This window comes from Podarcis erhardii, assembly GCF_964252035.2.
Source record: "Podarcis erhardii genome assembly, chromosome: 2".
In the NCBI taxonomy this organism is placed as follows: Eukaryota; Metazoa; Chordata; class Lepidosauria; order Squamata; family Lacertidae; genus Podarcis; species Podarcis erhardii.
In genome coordinates this window covers 34,346,723-34,367,904 of record NC_138498.1, presented here as the reverse complement: position 1 = coordinate 34,367,904, position 21,182 = coordinate 34,346,723, and the positions used below count along the sequence as shown (strand labels likewise).

At 46.4% G+C, this 21,182-nt stretch overlaps 1 protein-coding gene across 4 annotated transcripts in view; it reads right to left on the bottom strand.

The window, feature by feature from the left end:
* Nucleotides 1–349: 349 nt before the first annotated feature.
* RAB37 (RAB37, member RAS oncogene family) overlaps nucleotides 350–21,182 on the bottom strand; it is a 77,799-nt gene continuing 56,966 nt past the window's right edge. For all 4 annotated transcript variants that reach the window (XM_081850921.1, XM_081850924.1, XM_081850923.1 and 1 more), the window contains 7 exons: nucleotides 15,777–15,818; nucleotides 14,905–14,971; nucleotides 13,774–13,826; nucleotides 11,855–11,920; nucleotides 8,188–8,244; nucleotides 7,485–7,561; nucleotides 350–5,911 (listed from right to left, as the gene is read on the bottom strand). In XM_081850921.1, the coding sequence (XP_081707047.1) occupies nucleotides 5,806–5,911; nucleotides 7,485–7,561; nucleotides 8,188–8,244; nucleotides 11,855–11,920; nucleotides 13,774–13,826; nucleotides 14,905–14,971; nucleotides 15,777–15,818 (468 nt within the window). In that variant the 3' untranslated portion in view covers nucleotides 350–5,805. The remainder of the gene's footprint in view (nucleotides 5,912–7,484; nucleotides 7,562–8,187; nucleotides 8,245–11,854; nucleotides 11,921–13,773; nucleotides 13,827–14,904; nucleotides 14,972–15,776; nucleotides 15,819–21,182) is intronic.

Here is a 21,182-nt window from a genome sequence, read left to right as displayed (position 1 = left end):
TTAAAATCTATCTTAAAAATTGTTGTAAAATTTCGGAATGTTAAGATGTCAGGGGATTGGACACTAAGAATTACAGCTATAAATCGAAATTTATAAAGCAGAAACTCTTTTTAAAGAGAATTAAATATAAAAATGGGATGAAGAATTGCTAAAAATTTTGAAATTTGGATGCAGTGAAGGGGAGGTTTGGGGAAGTCGCATTATGTTTGTTTTGTTTTTTCTTTATGTTGTAAAATCAATAAAAATTATTATAAAAAAAAAATAAAAAAAAAAATACCCATGATATCAAAACATGGATAGGTTTGGCTGAATCAGGAAATGGTACTGAGACAATGAAACATTCAAATGCTCTATTACATATTCTTTGTTTTTCATTTTATGCCTTTGGACGGTCAGTGACTCTGATATTGGGAAAGAAAAAGTAGACGTATTTGCATTATGTACAGATACAGAAAGGAAATGCAGTGCCCACACAAACAAAGCCAGGAGCTTGTGTTAGTCACTGCTCCAACTTAAAACCACAATTTTTTACTATGAATCATCCAATAGACACTGGACTCTTTATTAACCTAAAAGCAAAGCTACGAGGAAGATGTGCACGAGTAATTTGAACCATCCATGGAGTGGGTCGAGACTAAGTTAGTTGAACTTAGTTCGTGTTGAAACCAATGGGACTGAAGTTATGAATATCCTGTCCCACTGAATTTTAGTAGGATACAAACCCAACCAAGGTCATCTGGATCTACGCCTTTATTTCTTCCTGCTTTCTTCTTTCTAGGGCCACAGCGATGAATGATGCATAGGCTTTTAAAAACTGAATGATCATGCTGTTTTTAGCAGCTGCTGAAATCAGAGCATAGGTTCACCTAGCTGAGGACAGCCTACACCCAACAAGCAATGGAGCCTCAGGGTCACAAAGGTCATTGCTAACCTTGCTATTAGAGATTCTTCAACTGGGTATGCTAAGACCAGGGGTGACTAACCTGTTGGCCCTCCAGATATTGTTGGTCTCTCATTCACTTTAGCCCCAGCCAGTGGGGCCAGTGATCTGGGGGAAAGATGCAGTCAGCAAGATGAAGGTGGTATGGTTTGGAGGTTCCTGGGTTTGGGGACTGGGTGACTGGCTTCTTTCTGAAAGGTCTTGCATAGTCTAGGTGTGCTCCTTGATTCCACCTTGTCACTGGAGGCCCAAGTAGCCACAGCGGCACAGTGCCCATTTTCCGCTCTGGCTTGTCTACCAGCTATGGCTATTCCTGAATAAGGTTAGCTTAGCCACAGTGTTCCATGCACCAGGAACATGGACAATTATAATGTGCTCTGCATGGGGCTGTCCTGTGGTGCAGAATCCACCCCGAGATTGTTCTGGAAATAATTTTGTTGGTTTTTAAAGATGTGTAGCATAATAACGTTTTGGAATAAACATTTTGCCATCACCAGCACCACCATCATAATGGAGTCCAAGAACATATGGAGGCCCAGTGATCAGCCACCCCTGAAATACAGATTGAATGTAGGATTCTCTGAATGCAAAACATGTCCCTGATAGAATGGGAGGTAGCTAGATTGTTTAAATTCTGAGGATTCGTGTGATTTTGGTTGTATTTTGATTAATGGCCTATCACATCCACTGAATGCAAGATAGCCTCTGCTTACAAATTACAGTGGTACCTCGGGTTACATATGCTTCAGGTTACATACGCTTCAGGTTACAGACTCCGCTAACCCAGAAATAGTACCTCGGGTTAAGGACTTTGCTTCAGGATGAGAACAGAAATCGTGCTCCGGCGGCGTGGCAGCAGCAGGAGGCCCCATTAGCTAAAGTGGTGCTTCAGGTTAAGAACAGTTTCAGGTTAAGAACGGACCTCCGGAACGAATTAAGTACTTAACCCGAGGTACCACTGTACTAAGTAGGTGGGGCTCAAGCAGGAGAGGGATAGTATGAAACCATGGGATGGGATGTCTCTCTCTACATATTCCTGTAGTGTCTGGTTCATCCCTTACGGAATGATGGGATGCCGCATTATAATTGAGAACCAATCACAGAAATATAGACACAACACGTAGGCTAATAACTGTTAAAGCATATATAACAGAATAATGATATCATTCAAAAAGTCTAATAGATTTATTTCTACTTTTTGGATGATATCATTATTCTATTATATATGCTTTAACAGTTATTAGCCTACGTGTTGTGTCTATATTTCTGTGATTGGCATTATAATTGAGGAGCTTTAGAAATGGAGAAATGGGGGGGGGTCCTCTTTCTATGCATAAATACAAGTTGAGACAAAATCCTCCCAAGAAGATTCCGTTTAGGGTAGACTTGATGCTCCCGTCCAGCCGTCACTGTAAAGGCAATTGTCCCGCTTCCTCAGGAGTCTACCGCCTTGGGGGTGGTCGGTAAGAATGGTCTCCACATGCAGAGATCAAAAAGGGCAAGCAAAACTAAGGGCTTTACGTTTTGTTTTTTAGAACATGAAAACAAAATTCTGTTTAACTCGTGTATCACAACGGAGGTGTCTTTTTGGCTGTGTGTATGCATCAGGTGTGTAAAAATAAACAACTTACCAAGGGCATAATAGCATCCCCTGTATTTAATGCCTACTTTGTCAAGCAACTAGCTGGCCACAACATTCATGGGCTGCACTTGGTAGATTGTGAGTTGCAGAGGCCGGGTATAAATCAATTAGGAAGAAGCTGCTAGCCAGCTAAAAAGGTGCTCCTGCTGCCTTACAAACAAAGGTGGATCTTTGGTTGGAAGAAAAATAATAACGCATGAGCAGCCCCTAAAGCAGACAATAATTTTCCTGCAATTTTCCTCCCAATGGCTTCATTGTGCTTTTTCCTTGACATATTTACAGTCATTACTTTGAAGCTTTCTGGTGCAAAGTCCACTTTACTACCTTCAGCCCTAAATTAAACGATGGGTTGGGCTCCCAAGGACAGCATAGGATCAGCCAGCTCTGAGTCTGGGCCATGGCACCACTGTTTTTACTCTACACGGAGCACCAAAGAAGGGGTTGTGGGACATGTGAAGAATGTTGTTTTTATCCCCCACTCCTTCCAGGTTAAGGGGGCATTACTGAGGGTGCCTTCCTTGACACCCCCCCACCCAATAAAAATATGGGCACTAGCACTGTTGGTAAGCTGTGTATGCCACCAAGGGAATGAATCAAAGGGCATTGCAGAGAAGCAGCTCTTTCATGGGGCTAACAATCTCCATTTATTCCCAAGGTACTGACTGAGTCTGCCTCCAGCAGCAGCATGTAACCAACATGGCTGGCCATGGAGAATTCTTGTCTGGTCCAGTGGCAATCCACACCGATTTAGGAACCCACGTTTTATAGAAGAGGACCGAAGGGGATGGGGAATGGGGAAATCAACTTATACGTTGCCTTTGGGGTGATTAGCAACAACGACAGCCACCTTCCAAATGCAGAAACCAAAACATGAGAACCCAGACACGAGAAATTCTTCAACAGCCTAAGGGTTTGTGCCACATCAATTTAAACACAACATACACCAGTGGTGTATTTCCAGAAAGCAGAGCTAAGGAAATATGAGCATGATGCATGTGACGAGAAGACAGTTTAGGCTGCATTGCATAGAATATAGCAAAAGTGCTCAGCATACTAAAATCCTATTGAAATCAAGTAAGGCTGCAGTCCACTCAGGGCTTATCCACACTTGTCTTTTGCCCTGCTCATTCCAGGCATAGGTCTGTGCTTTAAAGCTCTGTGACTAAGCACTCTTGGGTTTGTGTTGTTGTTTTTTTTGCTCCAGAGCTTTCCCCAAGAAAACCCACTTACCGCACAACCAATGGAAATTTGGGTTTCCCGCAGATTGCTGTTTGCTCCGACTGAGCTTTCAAGAGTGAGTTTTCGCAGGGGACGCTCTGAAGCAAAAAAAATTAAAATAAAGGATGCAGAGCTTTAAAGCATGGGCCATGCCTAGAATGCGCAGAGGAAAGGGAAGTGCGGAATATATCCCATTCACTAGGAATATATCCCATTGAACTGAGTGGCACACACTTCAAAACAAACATGCATATGGCCAAGCCTTAACCGCACACAGGGATCTTTGGATCGCATAGGAATCTAGGAACATAAGAATCACAACTATTGCTTTGTGTGGATTTGCTGCTTCTGTTGTCTACGGCTATATTTGAGCTACAATAGCACTCTTCTTATATGAATAAGGCAGGAGGAGGGCTCCAGTTACTGTCGTCCCCACCCAGTAAGAGCAATGGCTGGGGACGACAGGAGCTGTAATCGACCAACATCTGGAAAGCCCCAGATTCCTTATCTCCGCTGTAAGGCATGATTCCTGAAAACACCTCTGCATCACACTGGTGGAGACTTCTGACACCATGCTGCATGGAATGGTGGGAGTTTGTACAAGATGGACAAGTATTGCATGGGCCCAAATATAGATCTCCGGGGGCTTATTCTTTCAGCAATGCTGCTTGGCTGGTATGAACTTGTGCAAGGGAGCTTGCTTCTCTCCCAGAAACCCAGGCCTGCTTGCAAGAAAGAAATTGAAGGAGCCCAGGGTGGGGGGAATCACCATATAATACTCCACCACTTTCCAAAGCAGACAGCCTCTGAAGTAGCCAACTTGTGTGTCTGAACGGAGCAGCCTTGGCCAACCTGGTGACCTGCTGGACTGAAACTCTCAGCGGCTGAGGCTGATGGGAGTTGTAGTTCAAGACATTTGCAGGGCACTGGGTTGGCCAAGGCTGGAACAGAGGGAGCCAACTTTTCTCCCCATTCTGCTGCGCTGCCTTTCAACTTACTGGGCTTCACTTTGGCAGAGGATCCTGGTTTGACCGGAATGAAAAGCAGAGTCGAGCTTTCTAAAGCTTTCCTTTGTTTCTAGCCAGTAACAGATATATTTGCGCAGAGCGATTTCTCTTCCAAACAAACTGGGGTCGGCAGCATTTTCCTGACGTAACAGGCACACTAGGAATAATACTTGGATCCCTCAGTACTTTCCTTGGGGCAGAGGGAGGAAGGGAGGAGAAGGAAGGCAGCCCTGACTGCAGGATCTTTGGGTGTGGGCAGCAGGAAAGAGCCAGAGGTCAAAGGAAATGTGTCTACTTTTTCTTTACTGGACACTCCTGCTAGTTTCATTTTAACATCTAAAGCGTCACCTTTCTAGGGGAAGCAAAAGGGTTGCTGTCTCTCTCTCTCCCCCCCCCCCCCCCCGGCCAGTCATGTCATTAAATTAACCCTTTAGCTCAGCCGGACCTCATCCAAAACGCTCCTACGGACATTGCCAAAGAACACCTCCCTCTGCGCAGATCCTGCTTCTGCATCTGAGGTCAACCTAGCTCAGTCCTGCTGGCCTGGGAGAGGTGGCCCTGTCTAAATAAGTCATGATGCTCTGTCCAGGAATCTTGAGTCCAGGCCAATTCCTTGCAAAGACTAGGCCTGGGCAATATTACAGATCCTGACCAGCTCCACTTTGAGCACAGGTCGGCCGGTCCTGGACTCGAGTGCATTTGGCCTTTGAAGTAACACTTTGCACAAAACCACACACTCACTCACTCTCTCTCACACACACCCCCTCCTTCACACATGCCTGCAAGCGCACATACACCCGCAGCAGCAGGCATGACCTCATTTAGAACCTGGAAACGGTATTCTCTTAAAAGGATTGTCTTTGGAGAGCGTCCGCAACACAGCTCCTGCCCGGCGTTGCTGCCAAGGTGCCAGTTCTGCTTCTTGACCTCTTTTGCTGTGCACTTGGCTTCCCTTGTGTCCTCCTCCTCCTCCTCCTCCTCCTCCTCCTCCTTGTCCCTCAAAGGAAGGCACAGCAGCTGCTCCTCTTCTTCTGAGACTCTATATAGTCGTGGATTTGGAACCGGGGCTCCTCTGGCTGCTTGACGGCTCGTTGCTTGAGCTCTCTGGAAGCGTAAGAGCAAAAAAACCACCACTCAGGGGCTGTTTCCACTGAAGGGTCCCTCCCTGCCCAGAGAAACAAGCAACTTGGCCTGTGGAAGCCTCGCATCAGATAAGAACAGAGGGCAATGCCTTCCACTGAGCCAGACAATTGGTCCATCGAGCTCAGTTCTGGAGGACTTGAGACGCTCCCCAGGGTTTCAGACCAGCCCTGCCTGGAGGTGCCAGCGATTGGACCTGCGACTTGCCACTGAGCTTGCAAGTCATCCCTTGATTTACGGATGTCAATGGCAGTCTAATGGGGTGACTGGCCACATCACTGGCACAGAATATCACAAGGTGCTCCTGGCAGTGACATCACTGATGTATACCAAGGTGTCTGTGTGTACAGGCAGGCAACAGGGAGGTTGGGGTGGTTTGGACACACCAGTGGAAGCACAGGATTGGCTCCGCTGCTGTATCTACACCTCCCTGACCTTATCCCTGGTACCCAGCAGCGATGCCATTGTTGGCCAGGACTGCAGAAGTGCCCTGGCTGCTCCTGCTGTTTGGATATGCTAGACCAACCTTCCCCACCCCAACCTGACTCCTGGCTCATGTCGTTGGACTACAACTCCCATCATTCCTGACCATCGTTCACGTTGGCCATTCTGATGGGAGTTGGCGTCCAACAGCATCTGGGGTGCACCAGTCTGAGGAATGCTGCTCTAGACCACAGAAATGAATGCCACCTCAGTCCACTTGGCCGACATATTGTGATAGGAATTTTGAGGTCTTAGATATATGGTAATGTTCATAAGTGTACCAACCAACCACGTACATAGATCAGCACAGGAAGATCGACTTAGAACCATTTTGATTCCTAAACTGAGCAAATGTTTTCTCTGCAAGGTCAAAGTGGGAAACCTCCCATTGTCTCTTTCCTCACAAATCCTGTCTTAAGGGCACATTTAAGTTATGAATAGGATGTGAGCCTGTGAGCCTGTGACCTGGCCCAGGAACTAAGTATTTATCATTACAAAAGACTGGCCAGGCTACCCATGCAATCCAATCAAGTAACCTGCCAGACAGGAGATAAACAACGACAGGAGAAAAACAACATTCAAATTTCTGTTTTAAGACCGCCTTTTCTGTGACGTAGGTATCATGTATCTGAGGGGTGGTCTTAGGTTACACCCCTTCTGTGATGTATGTATGATGTTTCTGGGGATGGTCTTGATCTACAGGGTGGCAATTTTAAAAGTCTTTATAAGGCCTTGCGTGCCATTGTTCTGGGTTCCTCCTCTCTCCTGCGGGTGAGCGGAGCACCCTGTTGCAACAGTTCAATAAAGATCAAGCTTACTAGCTGCTTTGCTTCTCAGTATTCTCTGGTTGGCCTCTGTTATTCTCTCCTACCAATAGGGAACCTATGTAAGGACTCTATATGGGCTCTTGGATAAGGGAAAAGGGCAATTTTTGTTTACAACAACATCTCATGGCAGAACGTGATAATCTGACAGCAAGGTGGTCTGTTTCACTCTTATCGCTACCTGCTAATTCCAGGAAGCAGAAGCAAACTGACTACAGCCTGTTACTCACTTTGCAATGGCCAGAAACGCCAGCTCCACGTTCATGCCGGTCTTCGCACTGGTCTCCATGAAAGGCACTCCATATTCCTGAGGAGAAAGTGGATAAATATTGAGGAGATCTTGCAAGCAAACCTGGTAAATCCTTGCGGTGGAGAATTCCACCCCCCGCCCTTTTATTTAATTCAATGTTGTATCCCGCTTCCCCAACAACTCAATGGTAGCAACAACAGAAGCTAGCAAACGTTAACAGACGCTATAGCCATATTGGCAGCACACTAGAATATAAAGGCAAACGAACAAATTCGTCACACAGTTAACTCGATCCAAACATAGTGATTCAAAATATCAGAAATGTTTGAACACCAGCCCTTTGCCAGCTGCCATGCTCTGTCTGGGAAGGGGCTTCTTCAGCCAGTGCAGCAGTTGCACACTTCCAAGCAGCGAGATATTTCTTATTGTGTACTCTCGGCTTCTTTTCACCCTCAAAGAGAGAAATCAATCACTTCTATGTTGTTTCTGGAGGGAAGGGGAGGCAAGGGAACCTTGGAGTCTACCTCCCCCCCCCCTCCGAACTTTCACCTTAAAGGGTGTGGGTGTGTTTGGATATACTGCATTTTAGTGAACTGTCTCTTTAAGAAGCTGGCTCAGCACCACAGGGTCCACACCGGCAATTCAGTCCGAGGCACAAGTGGTTCTTGCATTAGTTCACTCACCCTGGCTAATGATTCCCCATCTTCTGTTCTTATCACTCTCTCGCTGCTCACATCAGCCTGCCAACAAAAGGGAAGATATTCAAGAAGAGATAGGATCAGAAGAGTGGCCAACAGATCAAACCTCTAGGAAACTGGCTGCTCCTTGGGATCTTTTGATGGGAAGTGCCCTCCTGGTGGATTCTATTATTTGGATAAATCAATAAATGGCAGTTGGACATGGCCACCCCAGAAGAGTAGTGACTTCTTCATCCAAGTAGGTCTTACCTCCAACAGAGGTGTCCTCTCTGATCTTAATATCTATGGCTTTCATATACTAGACCGCCTCCCTCCCTGCAGAAACAATACAATAATCCCGTATTACTCAAACTTGGGTCCCCCAGCTATTGTTTGACTATAACTCCCATTATCCCTAGCAGTTGGGGATGATGGGAGTTGTAGTCCAACATCAGCCGGAGACCCTGGTTTGAGAATCACTGCTAAGCATGGCAGCAGCAGCCCAAGGAGGCTTCTTCTCATGCCACTGAAGTCAGGGTTAGGTCCAGGGAGCAGAGACAATTACACAGATCCCTGCCGCCCAGAGGGACAGTAGGGAAAGAAATCTAGGAATAACTCATGTGACCAGCCCAGCACACACAGTTCTTGTGGCAAGGGAAGAAGCCACTCAGAAGGGGCTCCTGTGCTGCTGCTGCTGCTGCTGCTGCTGCTGCTGCTGCAATATCTGGGAGGAGTGGCTTGGCTGGGAGATGTGCCGCTGTGGACCTGACCTCTTGGCAGCGGTGCCATTGCTGGGTACAGGGATGGTGTGGGGCAGGGTGGTGGCGAAGTCAGCATGGTGGAGAAGAGAGCCCAGTGCTCCTGCTGGTGCATCCAAACTTCCTGCTTCCCTGACTCCACACCGTCCTGGTACCCGATAGTGATGCTGCTGCCGGGAGGCCAGGTGTGTGGTCCGCTGACATCTGGCAAGCCCGCCTGACATGCAAAGGCTTGCCTAGTGCTGACTCCGCCAACAGAGGGTGATGCTGACATGAGGGCTGATGCTTCTGCTTGTTTCGAAAGATAACAGGTGCACTTCTGTGAAAAATTAACCGATAATGATAAAACTGATTTATGTCTGCAGCACATGAGCACCTATGTGACACACAATATGCCCAGAGTCATTTTTGGATTGTCCCTTTGCAGAGATGGAATCCATATAGTCAGACATAGGATTTTCGAAGAACTTTGGATGTCCATATGTTCCTTAGTGTCTTTCAGATAAAGTGAATGATGGCCTGCTGAATAGCCTCCAGTGTTGGGCACCCTCTGCTGGCTGGTCTTGGCCAGGAAGGCCAAGAATGCATACAAACACAACAGTAGCTACAGTGGATGCTTGGTTTGCGAACGTGATCCGTGTGGGATGCACGTTCGCAACCCGCAGCATCCGCATCCGCAGCCTGCAGTGCCGCATCTGCGCACGCATGGGTTGTGATCTGCCACTTCTGCACATGCGCAAAGTGCATAAGTAACCTGTTCCGGTACTTCCAGGTTTCGGCGTGTCCGTATCCCGAAAACGCATAACCTGAAGCGTCTGTAACCTGAGGTATGACTGTACATGCAAAGGTGTCTCATGTATGCTTTACAGTACAGTGGTGCCCCGCAAGACGAACGCCTCGCAAGACGGAAAACCCGCTAGACGAAAGGGTTTTCCGTTTTGGAGGTGCTTCGCAAAACGAATTTCCCTATGGGCTTGCTTCGCAAGACGAAATGTCTTGCGAGTTTTTCCGACTTTTTTTTCCTTTCCCCCCCTTTTTCTAAGCCGCTAAGCCACTTATCAGCTGATCCGCTAATCCGCTAATCCGCTAAAAGCCGCTAAGCCGCTAATAGCGCTAATCCGCTAAGCTGTCAATGGGCTTGCTTCGCAAGACGAAAAAAACCGCTAGACGAAGAGAATCGCGGAACAGATTCTTTTCGTCTTGCGAGGCACCACTGTATTCCATTTCTTGTTTCCCCTCCTCTCTATATTTAATTGCATGCTTTAACCTCGTCATAAAGGGAGCTTCTGTACCCAATCCATCATCATCATCACAATTAAAAATTGTATACCTGTAGATCTTGGGGCAATTCACAGCATTAAAATTGCAATATAAAAAGCACAGAATACATAATAAAATTAAAAACAAAGATGACCCAATAATCCCTGCCCCCATTCCACAACACATTTTAAAAGGTCATTATATTAAAAAGGGCACTAAAATATCGACCGTTTTCTGTCTGTTGGTTATTTTATATAACAGCCCCTCTTTATCTAATGGATTCAGGAAACGTTACATTTCAGAAGTACACTTTTAAGTCCAAGTCACAAAATAATTTTGGCATGCTATCATGTGGTTTGCTGTTCCTGCAGTGATTCTTCCACCTGCCCTGAAGTCATCCTCTGCTTGCTTAACTAGGAATACAGGCGGCAGAGCTACAATGTCTTCCAGAAGCACTTCTAAGTGAGAACAGGTTTACTTACAAATCTAAAATTTCCCACTGACCAGAATCAAAGATAAGCAAAATAAATAATAACGTTAATTTCTATACCACCCTTCACCTGAGGGTGATACAGTTTACAATATAAAAACAAAAAATGCACAGTTGGGTGATTTAAAACAGGCTCCACCATCCTGGTGTCCTAAATCTGTTTTGGACCACAAGTGCCATCAGTTCCACATCAGCTCTACTTCCCAGCAGTCTCTCTCCATTCCACATAATAAAAATCCCCAAAAGTGTCTCAATCCTTGCTCAAAATCCAGAGCCATCTTGTATGCATCTTGGTGCTGTATACATTTGGGCTCTGCACAGAAGCATGGCAGGGCCTGCATTTAACAGCCTTTTGGCCCCCACTGTTAAGAAAATTGAGTTTGGGTGTGTGTTTGTTTTTGGTGCTGTTCCGATAGCTGCCAATTTAAGATGCCGCTTGATGCATCAAATAATAATAATAATAATAATAATAATAATAATAATAATAATAATTTATTATTTATACCCCAGCCACTCTGGGCAGCTTCCAACAGAACACTGAAATACAATAATCTATTAAACATTAAAAGCTTCCCTAAACAGGGCTGCCTTCAGATGTCTTTGAAAAGTCTGGTAGTTGTTTTTCTCTTTGACATCTGGTGGGAGGGCATTCCACAGGGCGGGTGCCCCTACCGAGAAGGCCCTCTGCCTGGTTCCCTGTAACTTGGCTTCTCACAGTGAGGGAACCGCCAGAAGGCCCTCGGCGCTGGACCTCAGTGTCCGGGCAGAACGATGGGGCTTTCACCACAACAACTTGTGCTAAATGCTACAGGGCTCTTTTATTCTTCATCTCTTACTGGATTAGATACAGAAATCCAATCGCACCTCTGCCACTGAGACTGCTGGGAAGAGCAAACGCAGAGTGAGGGATGGCGGCAGAAAGGCGCCGAGGGCATGTGGAAGAAAGAAGCCTCTTCATGGTGCTTAAAAAAAGCAAGTGCTGGAGGGAGTTATCAAAAACCAAGAGGTGCCAGGATAAAGAATTCCTCCAATTATGTGCCGACCACAGAAGAAGACTGTGCAAAGCACGCTAGGAGGAGATAGCTCAGAGTCAAGGGGAAAAACGGGGGAACTATTTGCGAAACCAAGAGCAGGTCTGCATCACCTGTCAGGAAATGACACGCACCTTGTTGCCTAGCAACATAATGACCACATCCTTTTGGGCATATTCGTGTATCTCTGTAAGCCAGGCCTGTAAGAGGGGGGTGGGGAAAGGGAAAGAGGGAGAAGAGAGAAAGTTTAGTGTGGTGTGTCATGTCGTGAGGCAAAGCACTGCATTCAAAAAACGAGACACGGGGCAATGGGAGTTCCATGGGGCCTTAACATTTGACATAATATCAACAGGTCACACACCACTCATCATGGTCTAGACAAAATAAAAAAATTCCTTCCAGTAGGACCTTAAAAAGTAAAGGTAAAGGGACCCCTGACCATTAGGTCCAGTTGTGGCCGACTCTGGGGTTGCGGCACTCATCTTGCTTTATTGGCCAAGGGAGCTGGCATACAGCTTCCGGGTCATGTGGCCAGCATGACTAAGCTGCTTCTGGTGAACCAGAGCAGCACACGGAAACGCCGTTTACCTTCCCGTCAGAGTGGTACCTATTTATCTACATGAACTTTGACGTGTATTCAAACTGCTAGGTTGGCAGGAGCAGGGACCGAGCAATGGAAGCTCACCCCATCGCGGGGATTCGAACCGCCGACCTTCTGATCGGCAAGTCCTAGGCTCTGTGGTTTAACCCACAGCACCACACACGAAAGCTCATACCAATAACAAACTTAGTTGGTCTCTAAGGTGCTACTGGAAGGAATTTTTTTATTTTGTTTCGACTACGGCAGACCAACACGGCTACCTACCTGTAACTAGAACCATGGTCTAGAGTCTCTTAAGTGGCTGGACCACCATCATGACAAGTGCATTCAGGCTGCAATTCCATAAGTGCTTACCTGGGAGTAAGCCCCATGAAACCCAGTGGGGCTTGCTTCTGATTAGACATGCATAGCTTGCACTGTTAAGCCTTTATTTTAGTTCCCTGTCTGGACCATGCAGACAGATGTGTTGAGGGAGGAGGGCTTTGCTTAAAGGAGTGGGGCAAAGTAAGGTTGCCCTCAACGGCATTCCTCCATCCTAACCAATACATCAGGGGTAGTAAAGCCAATGCCATACTGTCCTATCTTACATTGTAAGACCAAGCTTGGATTTAGCCCCACTGGTGACCCCTAAGTCAAGGGGGGAGGCATCTCTAGCTCACAGGCCCGCCAAGGGTTCAAATTTGGCTCGCAAAGCAATTTCAAGCCACACCCACCTGCTCCAGAGCTGTCATCATGTGGCTACAATGCACAATCTGGAGCTGATAGTCCATTGGTAGGGGAAAACAGGTAGAGGCAAAGCCTGCTGAGTTGGCTCCATGAATGAGCTCTATGCAGGGAAAACGCTAACACACCTTATACCTGGGCTGCATGCGGTGCTTTGAAGTCCCAAAACGGGGACTTCAAAGCACCCAATCACCTTCTGTAAGGCGATTTGACCCATGATGCCGGGATCTGATAAGGATCTGGTCCCTGGAGCCAAAAAGGTTCCCCACTCTCCTGCCTATACCCCACCTTCAAGCAACTCTAAGTATGTGTAACAGAAACAAATGCATATCTTTCCACTGCTTGCCCCACTCTCCTTTCTCCTGTCCTCCTCCTTCAACTCTCCTATATAAAATTGAGACTGCAAGCTCCCCAATCACGTTCCTAAAGAATTACCAGCTTTTCAACTGCAGCTATGCTTTGCTCAGCCCTTTGATGTGCAGGTGATAAAGTTTTATCTCCTCGCTGTGAAAAGATCCTGTTGTTTTCTGCACATCAAACTGTGGGGCTGATGCAAAAGAAGCCCAGGCTGGGATTTCCCTTTCCTTTTCTGGCTAGCTGGCAACCCTGAGCTCTTATCTTGATGCTTTGATGAGCAGAGGAAGGTCTGGGCAAGTCAGGATAAGCAAGTGGGATCATCATACTTTAGCACCGGATTACGTGGTTCAAATGCAAGCGTTAAACACCCACCCGGATATTATCAAAGGACATTTTGCTGGTGATGTCATAGAGGAGGAGGAGTGCTGCAAGAAAAAAAGAAAAATGTTTGTTTCCCTCCCCCAAAATGATCAATTTTTATTCCAGGTCAAACCACTGGTCTGCGTACCCCAGTATATTATATTCATTTTATAAATTTATACACCACTTCATTGTAAAAAGAACCTCAAAGTGGTCCACAAATAGACTCTGGGGACAGCGAACCTGCCACCCTCCAGATGTTGTCAGACTCCAGCTTCCATGAATCCCTGTCAGTGTAGCCAATCGGTCGGGTGTAATGGGGGCTGGACTCAAGGACAGTTTCCCCACTCCTTTTTTTATAATAATTTTTATTAGTTTTCAATTACAGTCCAATAATTGCCTCATTATAACAATGCCAAATGATAATACAATTACTAATACCAATCATTCATATAGCAAATTATATAATTTAGGTGTGTCCCATCCCCTGCCCCGGTGTGCTAGAATTGATGGTTTGGTGATTTTCTTTAGTTCTGCGTTCGAAAAGCTTATTAATTTCTTTAAAAAAAATAATTTTATTGATTTTCTTTTCTCATAATAATTATTCAGTATCATCATTTAACATCTATTTTTTGCTTTCCCCCCTCCCTGTTGACTACCCCTGACTTCCATTTCTGGTTTGTTACAGCAAATGTTACATTCTGCTGCTTATCCGAAAGCTTATTAATTTCAATTACACTCCACTCAAGATAACAATCCCTTACACAACAACTGCAATATGAACAACTTCCATTCGTATTGACACATTAAATGATTTACGAAACTACAAGTGCGGCACTCAAACTAAATCCTTATTCTTCCTGTGTGTGGCAATTGTTCTGTCCATCATGGACAGGGGAAATGCAGATTCCCCACTCCTGGTATACTCTGATTGGCAGTGACTTGTCGAGGTTATCAGCCAGGGACACATTCCCAGCCTTGCTGCCTGCGATTCTTTTAATGGAAAATTACGGGGTCACATTTTACAGCCGAATTGCGAGCTGCGCCATAATAATAATAGCATTATTACTGGATTCTAGCAATGAAGAGCTGCTCTGCTAAGAATACCAGCTCCAATGCAAGACACCCAACTGGAGGACGTACCCTGTGCGTCTCTGTAGTAAGCATGAGTCACGCTTCGGAACCGCTCCTGGCCTGCCGTGTCCCAGATCTGCAACAAGGCAAAGTCGGTAAATCACGAGAAAGACCTTCACGATATTGCATGAGCAGGAACCTCAATGCCAAGCGAGTGGCAGTGTAGCGGGAAAACACACATACACAAACGAAGCAAAACGGTAAGGAACGGAACAGAAATTTTCACAGATAAGGTCTGGATGGTTCCTTGCAAGGAGAGGGTTCTGCTGGGTTCTATCTAGTGGAACTCTGCAGGGTACTATGTCCTATAAAACCTGCATATAGGGCCAGATGTACACTCAGGTAGGTGAATCAAAACCAAGAAATTAAACTGAGACAGTGATGAAATTGGATGGTATGTAATCTGACCAACCTGTGGCCAGAGCTGTTGGATTGCAGCTCCCATCACCCACAACTATTTGCCACGCTCACTGGGGCTGATCGAGGGTTGTGGGGCCCACAGGTACTTGTTTTAAAAGTTGTGTTTTATTTGTGGTCTCTGCTTCGGTCATGTTTTATACAATGTATTATTTAATATGACATTGTGATTTTGAACTGCAGAGAGAAACAGGGCTTTCCCCATGGTGGGGCCCTGGCTGAGGGACGCCTTAGATAAATGCAATAAAAGGTCAGTGGGCAGAGAATAATACATCAGGAATCATTGGGTACCCAAACAACGGCATAATGAGAATTCATAAAACAATAATATACGTAAAGGGCTAGCACGGAGGCTGTACTCCGGCAGGGACAAACACCAACCCATGTGCATACCAAAATCCCTCTAACTTATTTGGAAGAAGTTCAGGTGATAGGCAACATCAGTGTAATTTCAAGAGACCTACCTGCAGTTTCACCTTCACACCATCCACGGTCACCACTTTGTTCTGAAAGAAAAAAATTAATAAAAATAAAACCATACTAGTGTATAAAGCGGAATAAATGGCAGGAACTGGAAAGTCTGCTTTGCCTTTGCCTTTAGACACAGGAATCTTTACAGATGCACCTAATGGTCATCAGAAGGGGAGTTGCTCCAGGATAGATACCAGTTTTCAAAAGTTTAAAAGACAGATAAATGTTTCACAGGAACAGACACAGTGACTCTAATCACTATACCACACTGACTCTCTGGCGGTTATTGCTGTGATTGGCTGGGAGGTTTGATCAGCAGGGTGAATCATTCTTGCCACTAGCAGCACCCCCATTGTTCAGTGCCCCATTGAATGACCTTGCTACGGCATAAGGCAAACTGAGTTGCATTCTTCCCACTAAGCACAGGACCAACACTATGAAGAACAGGCTAACCATCTCATTCGTTATCGTTATCCCAAGTCCACCAGTTGTCATTTCTTATAAACTTAGGAATGGGGAACCCTTGCCCTTCCAGATGCATGACCATTGGCCATGCTGGTTGAGGCTCATGGGATTTGTAGTTCAACAACATCCTGAAGGCTGCAAGTTCCCCATCCCACTTATATACGTTAGGGAAGTGTAGAACAACGCATTAACCCCAACGCATTAACCCAGTTAATATCAATTGCTTCCATCAAACTACTGTTGGTGCTTATTTGTAACTACTGAGGATGGGAAAAATCTGCTAAAAAACAGTAGAATCATAGGAGAGTTGGAAACTCCCTGAGGGTCATTAGTCCAACCCCCTGCAATACAGGAATCTCAACACAAGGTTCCCCATCCAGTTTGAAACCACACTAGACCCTGCTTAGCAGTTTTATTGCTGCGCCACTAGTCATGCCGTGTGAAAAGTATCTTGTAAATTTGATGGGTGGAATAAAGAAGAAGAAGAAGAAGAAGAAGAAGAAGAAGAAGAGTTTGGATTTGATATCCCGCTTTATCACTACCCTAAGGAGTCTCAAAGTAGCTAACAGTCTCCTTTTCCCTTCCTCCCCCACAATAAACACTCTGTGAGGTGAGTGGGGCTGAGAGACTTCAGAGAAGTGTGACTGGCCCAAGGTCACCCAGCATCTGCGTGTGGAGGAGCAGGGAATCGAACCCGGTTCACCAGATTAGGAGTCCACCGCTCTTAACCACTACACCACACTGGCTCTCAGTATGCCACAGTGGCATATGGCACATCCTAGAAGGGGCCATATCAACAAAAAGTCTCACATCCAGGCCACCTATTCTGGGGGAGAGGAATGCCCAGATTCCTGGTGCCTGATACCATTGCATTGAGATCTGGGGTCAGGAGGATACATTACCGTGCAATGGAAAGAAGCCAGCGAGCCTATCAGATCGGTTTATCTGCAGATGAACGGCACATTTGCTCGCCTGCCACTGTCGCCTTAACTGAGGCTATGATCAGGAAACCGCCCTGCCGTTTGGTGTGGGAAGCTTTCTACGCAGCTACCCCAGTTCAGTGGCGTAGCGTGGGGGGTGCAGGGGGGGCCGGCCGCACCGGGCGCAACATCTGGGGGGGTGCGCTCGCCGCCTCCGGAGTCACCGAAGAGCCTCGGGCGCAGGCTGTAGCAGAGCCCCATGTCTCGCAGAACCGACGAGCTGTGCGCACGTCGGGCTGAAGGCGTCCGGCAGGCAGCGGCTCTCAGCGCTCGCCGCAGTCCCCGCGCGCCAGGGCCGTGGAGGCTGCGCCAGGCAGCCCCTCCTCACAGCCCCGCCGCCGCCGCCGCCGCTGCTGCAGCTGCTGGGCCATGTTGCATTTTCCTCACCTCTCTGCCCTCCTCCTCCTCTGGGCAAGCGGCGTCATTTGGGCGGCAGCGGCAGCGGCAGCGGCAACTCGCCTCAGATCACCTGACACGGACCCGCCGCCGCCGTGGCTACCTTACCGTAAATACCCCAGCCCAGGCAGCAGCAAGAAGAAGCTGGCAGCGACGGCAGGTTAGGGGTTAGGGGCGCAAATTACTTGCCTTGCCCCGAGTTAGGGGACGCAAATTACTTGCCTTGCCCCAGGTGCTGACAACCCACGCTATGCCACTGCCCCAGTTACAACGTTCCCAGTGGCCCCGAGTGAACCAGATCCATTCTGGCCCAGATGAGCAGCAGCCACTGAGAACAATGTAGTCCTGCACCGGAAAAGCTGGGTGAGAACAGTTCTCCGTAGTCATTGGAAATAATAGAAGCAAACCATTAGGGCTCAGCATGCCGCTTTAAGTGGTTCTCGAGTCCTGTAAGGGATGTTTGGTCACAAGGTATTCTCCGCTTCCTCTTTCTTGCATTAACAATGATCGATGATATAAGGCCACCAACGGATTCCCCTCTGCGTTGCTCGCATTAGGGTTACAAGGCAAATCTGGGGCTGACAATCATCTTCTAAAATACAGCTCCTTCTCTAAAACAGAATAGATCCAGATGCTTGCAGTCCTGCACTGTAGCACTCGTGCGTCTATATTATAGTCACGTGCTATTGGAAAGCAGCCATAGATTAGGCAGACAGGGCCTGACTTCATGTTATGGGGACTGATGCAACCCCAGCCTCATCCAAGCAGAAATTCACAGTGACATTTGCTAAACGAGTCTCACATTTCTTTTACCCAACGCTCCTGGAGAGTTGCGTGGGAGTCTGCAACAGCCACACATCCTCCGTGACACAGATTTAGCCCCCAGAGGATGGCGTGAAAAGATCTCCCCCTACTTAAGCAGAATCAGAACCCGAACATTGTTTGGGGCGTGAAGTAGCACCGAGACACCTTTCCAAATCACTGTCTCTTCTTTGGGCTCATCCACACTTCCGCTTGCTCCGGACACAAAGGCAAAAACTGCTTGGACCCAAGTCTAGGAAGCACAGGAGCAGAAAACTGCTTGGACTCATGCTTTCTAGGCTTAAGAGAAGTGGAAGTGTGAAGCCTTGCAAGGCCAACATTATGGATGGCTCTGATATCTCATTCCTCATAATGCGTTTCACAAAATGTGAAGATGGGTCATCACTCAGTGGCCGAGCATCTGCCTCACGTGCAGAAGGTCTTGGGTTCAATCCCCGACATCTCCCCTGCCTGAACGCCCCCTCCCCAAGAACAGCTGCCAGTCACTGTAGACAGACTAAGCTATATGGGCCAACCGCTTGATTCAGTACAGTGATACCTCGGGTTACAAACGCTTTGGGTTACAAACGCTTCAGGTTACAGACTCCCCTAACCCAGAAATAGTACCTCGGGTTAAGAACTTTACCTCAGGATGAGAACAGAAATCATTCTCCGGTGGCAGCGGGAGGCCCCATTAGCTAAAGTGGTACCTCAGGTTAAGAATGGTTTCAGGTTAGGAACGGACCTCCATAATGAATTAAGTTCTTAACCCGAGGTACCACTGTATAAGGCACCTTTGTATGTTCTATGTTTCTAAATGTTGTGATAATACAAACTGATGATAGCAATCCCGGGAGAAGTGAGTATGAGAAAGAGCACATCTAAGACTATTTTCTGAGGAATGGTAATGGGAAGCACCCCCCTAGTCATCATATGCATGGGCATAGCCAGGATTTATGTTGGGGGGTGCATGTTGCTACTGCTGCTGCCCAGGACTGCTGCTGGGAGCCTGAAGGGCCCTGCCCTGCCTGTCTCCACCTGGCTTGGGGCGGGGCCTGACAGGCTCCATAAAGGACTGCTGCTGCTCAACAGAGAGGGCTCCTTTTAAAAATTGTTTTTATTTTTTATCTATGTCATTTTAAATTGTAGTTGATATTAATGTTGTATTTTTAGTTTTAGATTTTATGATTTATGTGGAAATTGTTTTCCATTTGGTTGTGTAACTTCTGATGTGTTTTATTTATTGTGTATGACTTTTGTTATGTTGGTAATTATGTAAATCTTGCCATGTTGTAAGCCGCCTTGAGCATTGTTTTAACCATGGAAAGGTGACATACAAATAGAAAGATGATGATGATGATGATGATGATGATGATGATGATGATGACATCCACCTGTCACCATCCTCTGCCTGGCTCTGTCTTACTCCCAACAGATTTGGAATGAAATGTCTCAACAACAGTTGTTTCAAAGTACTTTCTTTTGACCCAGAAAAATCTGTCAAAACCTTTCTACAATTTCTACTTTTGGTTAAGTATTTTCATTTAGTTACTTGATTTAGGGAGGGGGCTGTTGCACCCCCTGTCCATCCCCTGGCTACACCCATGTGCACGTGCTTGTTAACAAGAGTTTACATTTGCTTATTTATTTATTTATTTATTTATTTATTTATTTATTTAAACAAACCCCCACCCATCTGGCTGGGTTCCCCCAGCCACTCTGGGCGGCTTCCAACAAAATATTAAAAATACAATAAAACACCAGACATTAAAAACTTCCCTAACCAGGCCTGCCTTTTTGCACGTTCAGAAAGCAGTGTGCCTCCAAACTGCTTAAGTGCTCTATAATTTAACAGAAGAAGGGGGTCAATGGGCCTGTTGAAGGAGAGCTTCTCCCCTCAGAGTGTTGTAGTGGCAGGAGAGGTTGCTGTCCCCTCCCATAGATCCATTAGAGGCACCAGATCAAGGTACAGGAATCCTATGCCATGTGGAATAGGTCAAATGTATGGCTTGCTCATGCAATATTTAGGCAATGTGGTAGTTGGCAATTGTTTCCATATGATTCGGGTCCCAGGTTACAACACGGATGTATTCAAGCATTGACTCTGCCAGATAGTAGGGGTTCTTTGTAATGTCAGGCAGGTGTCACCAGCACCCAAGGAACATGCAAAACTGGTAGCAGAATGCGACAACAAATTGTCACTGTTTTTGTGTTGAATATATGCTATATGCTAATTTATGGACCTAATAGGTATCTAAAGCCATTTGCACATAACAAAATGTGTATTTTATCAAAGTAATTGTTGATGCAATTAAGAACAAGTATATTAATAGTAAAACACAATTATGAAGTAGTATATTTTTGGGGGGCCCCCAAGAGAGTGGGGCCCTAAGCTATAGCTTGTTTAGCTTATACAGTGGTACCTTGGGTTACATACGCTTCAGGTTACATACGCTTCAGGTTACAGACTCTGCTAACCCAGAAATAGTGCTTCAGGTTAAGAACTTTGCTTCAGGATGAGAACAGAAATCGTGCTCCGGCGGTGCGGCAGCAGCAGGAGGCCCTATTAGCTAAAGTGGTGCTTCAGGTTAAGAACGGTTTCAGGTTAAGTACGGACCTCCGGAACGAATTAAGTACTTAACCCGAGGTACCACTGTACGTCAATCTGGCACTGAAACTAAACATTACCCTAGTTGGAAAGAATGAATGCTTTGAACACATAATACGATGACCTGCCTTACCAACGGAGGGTTCTGT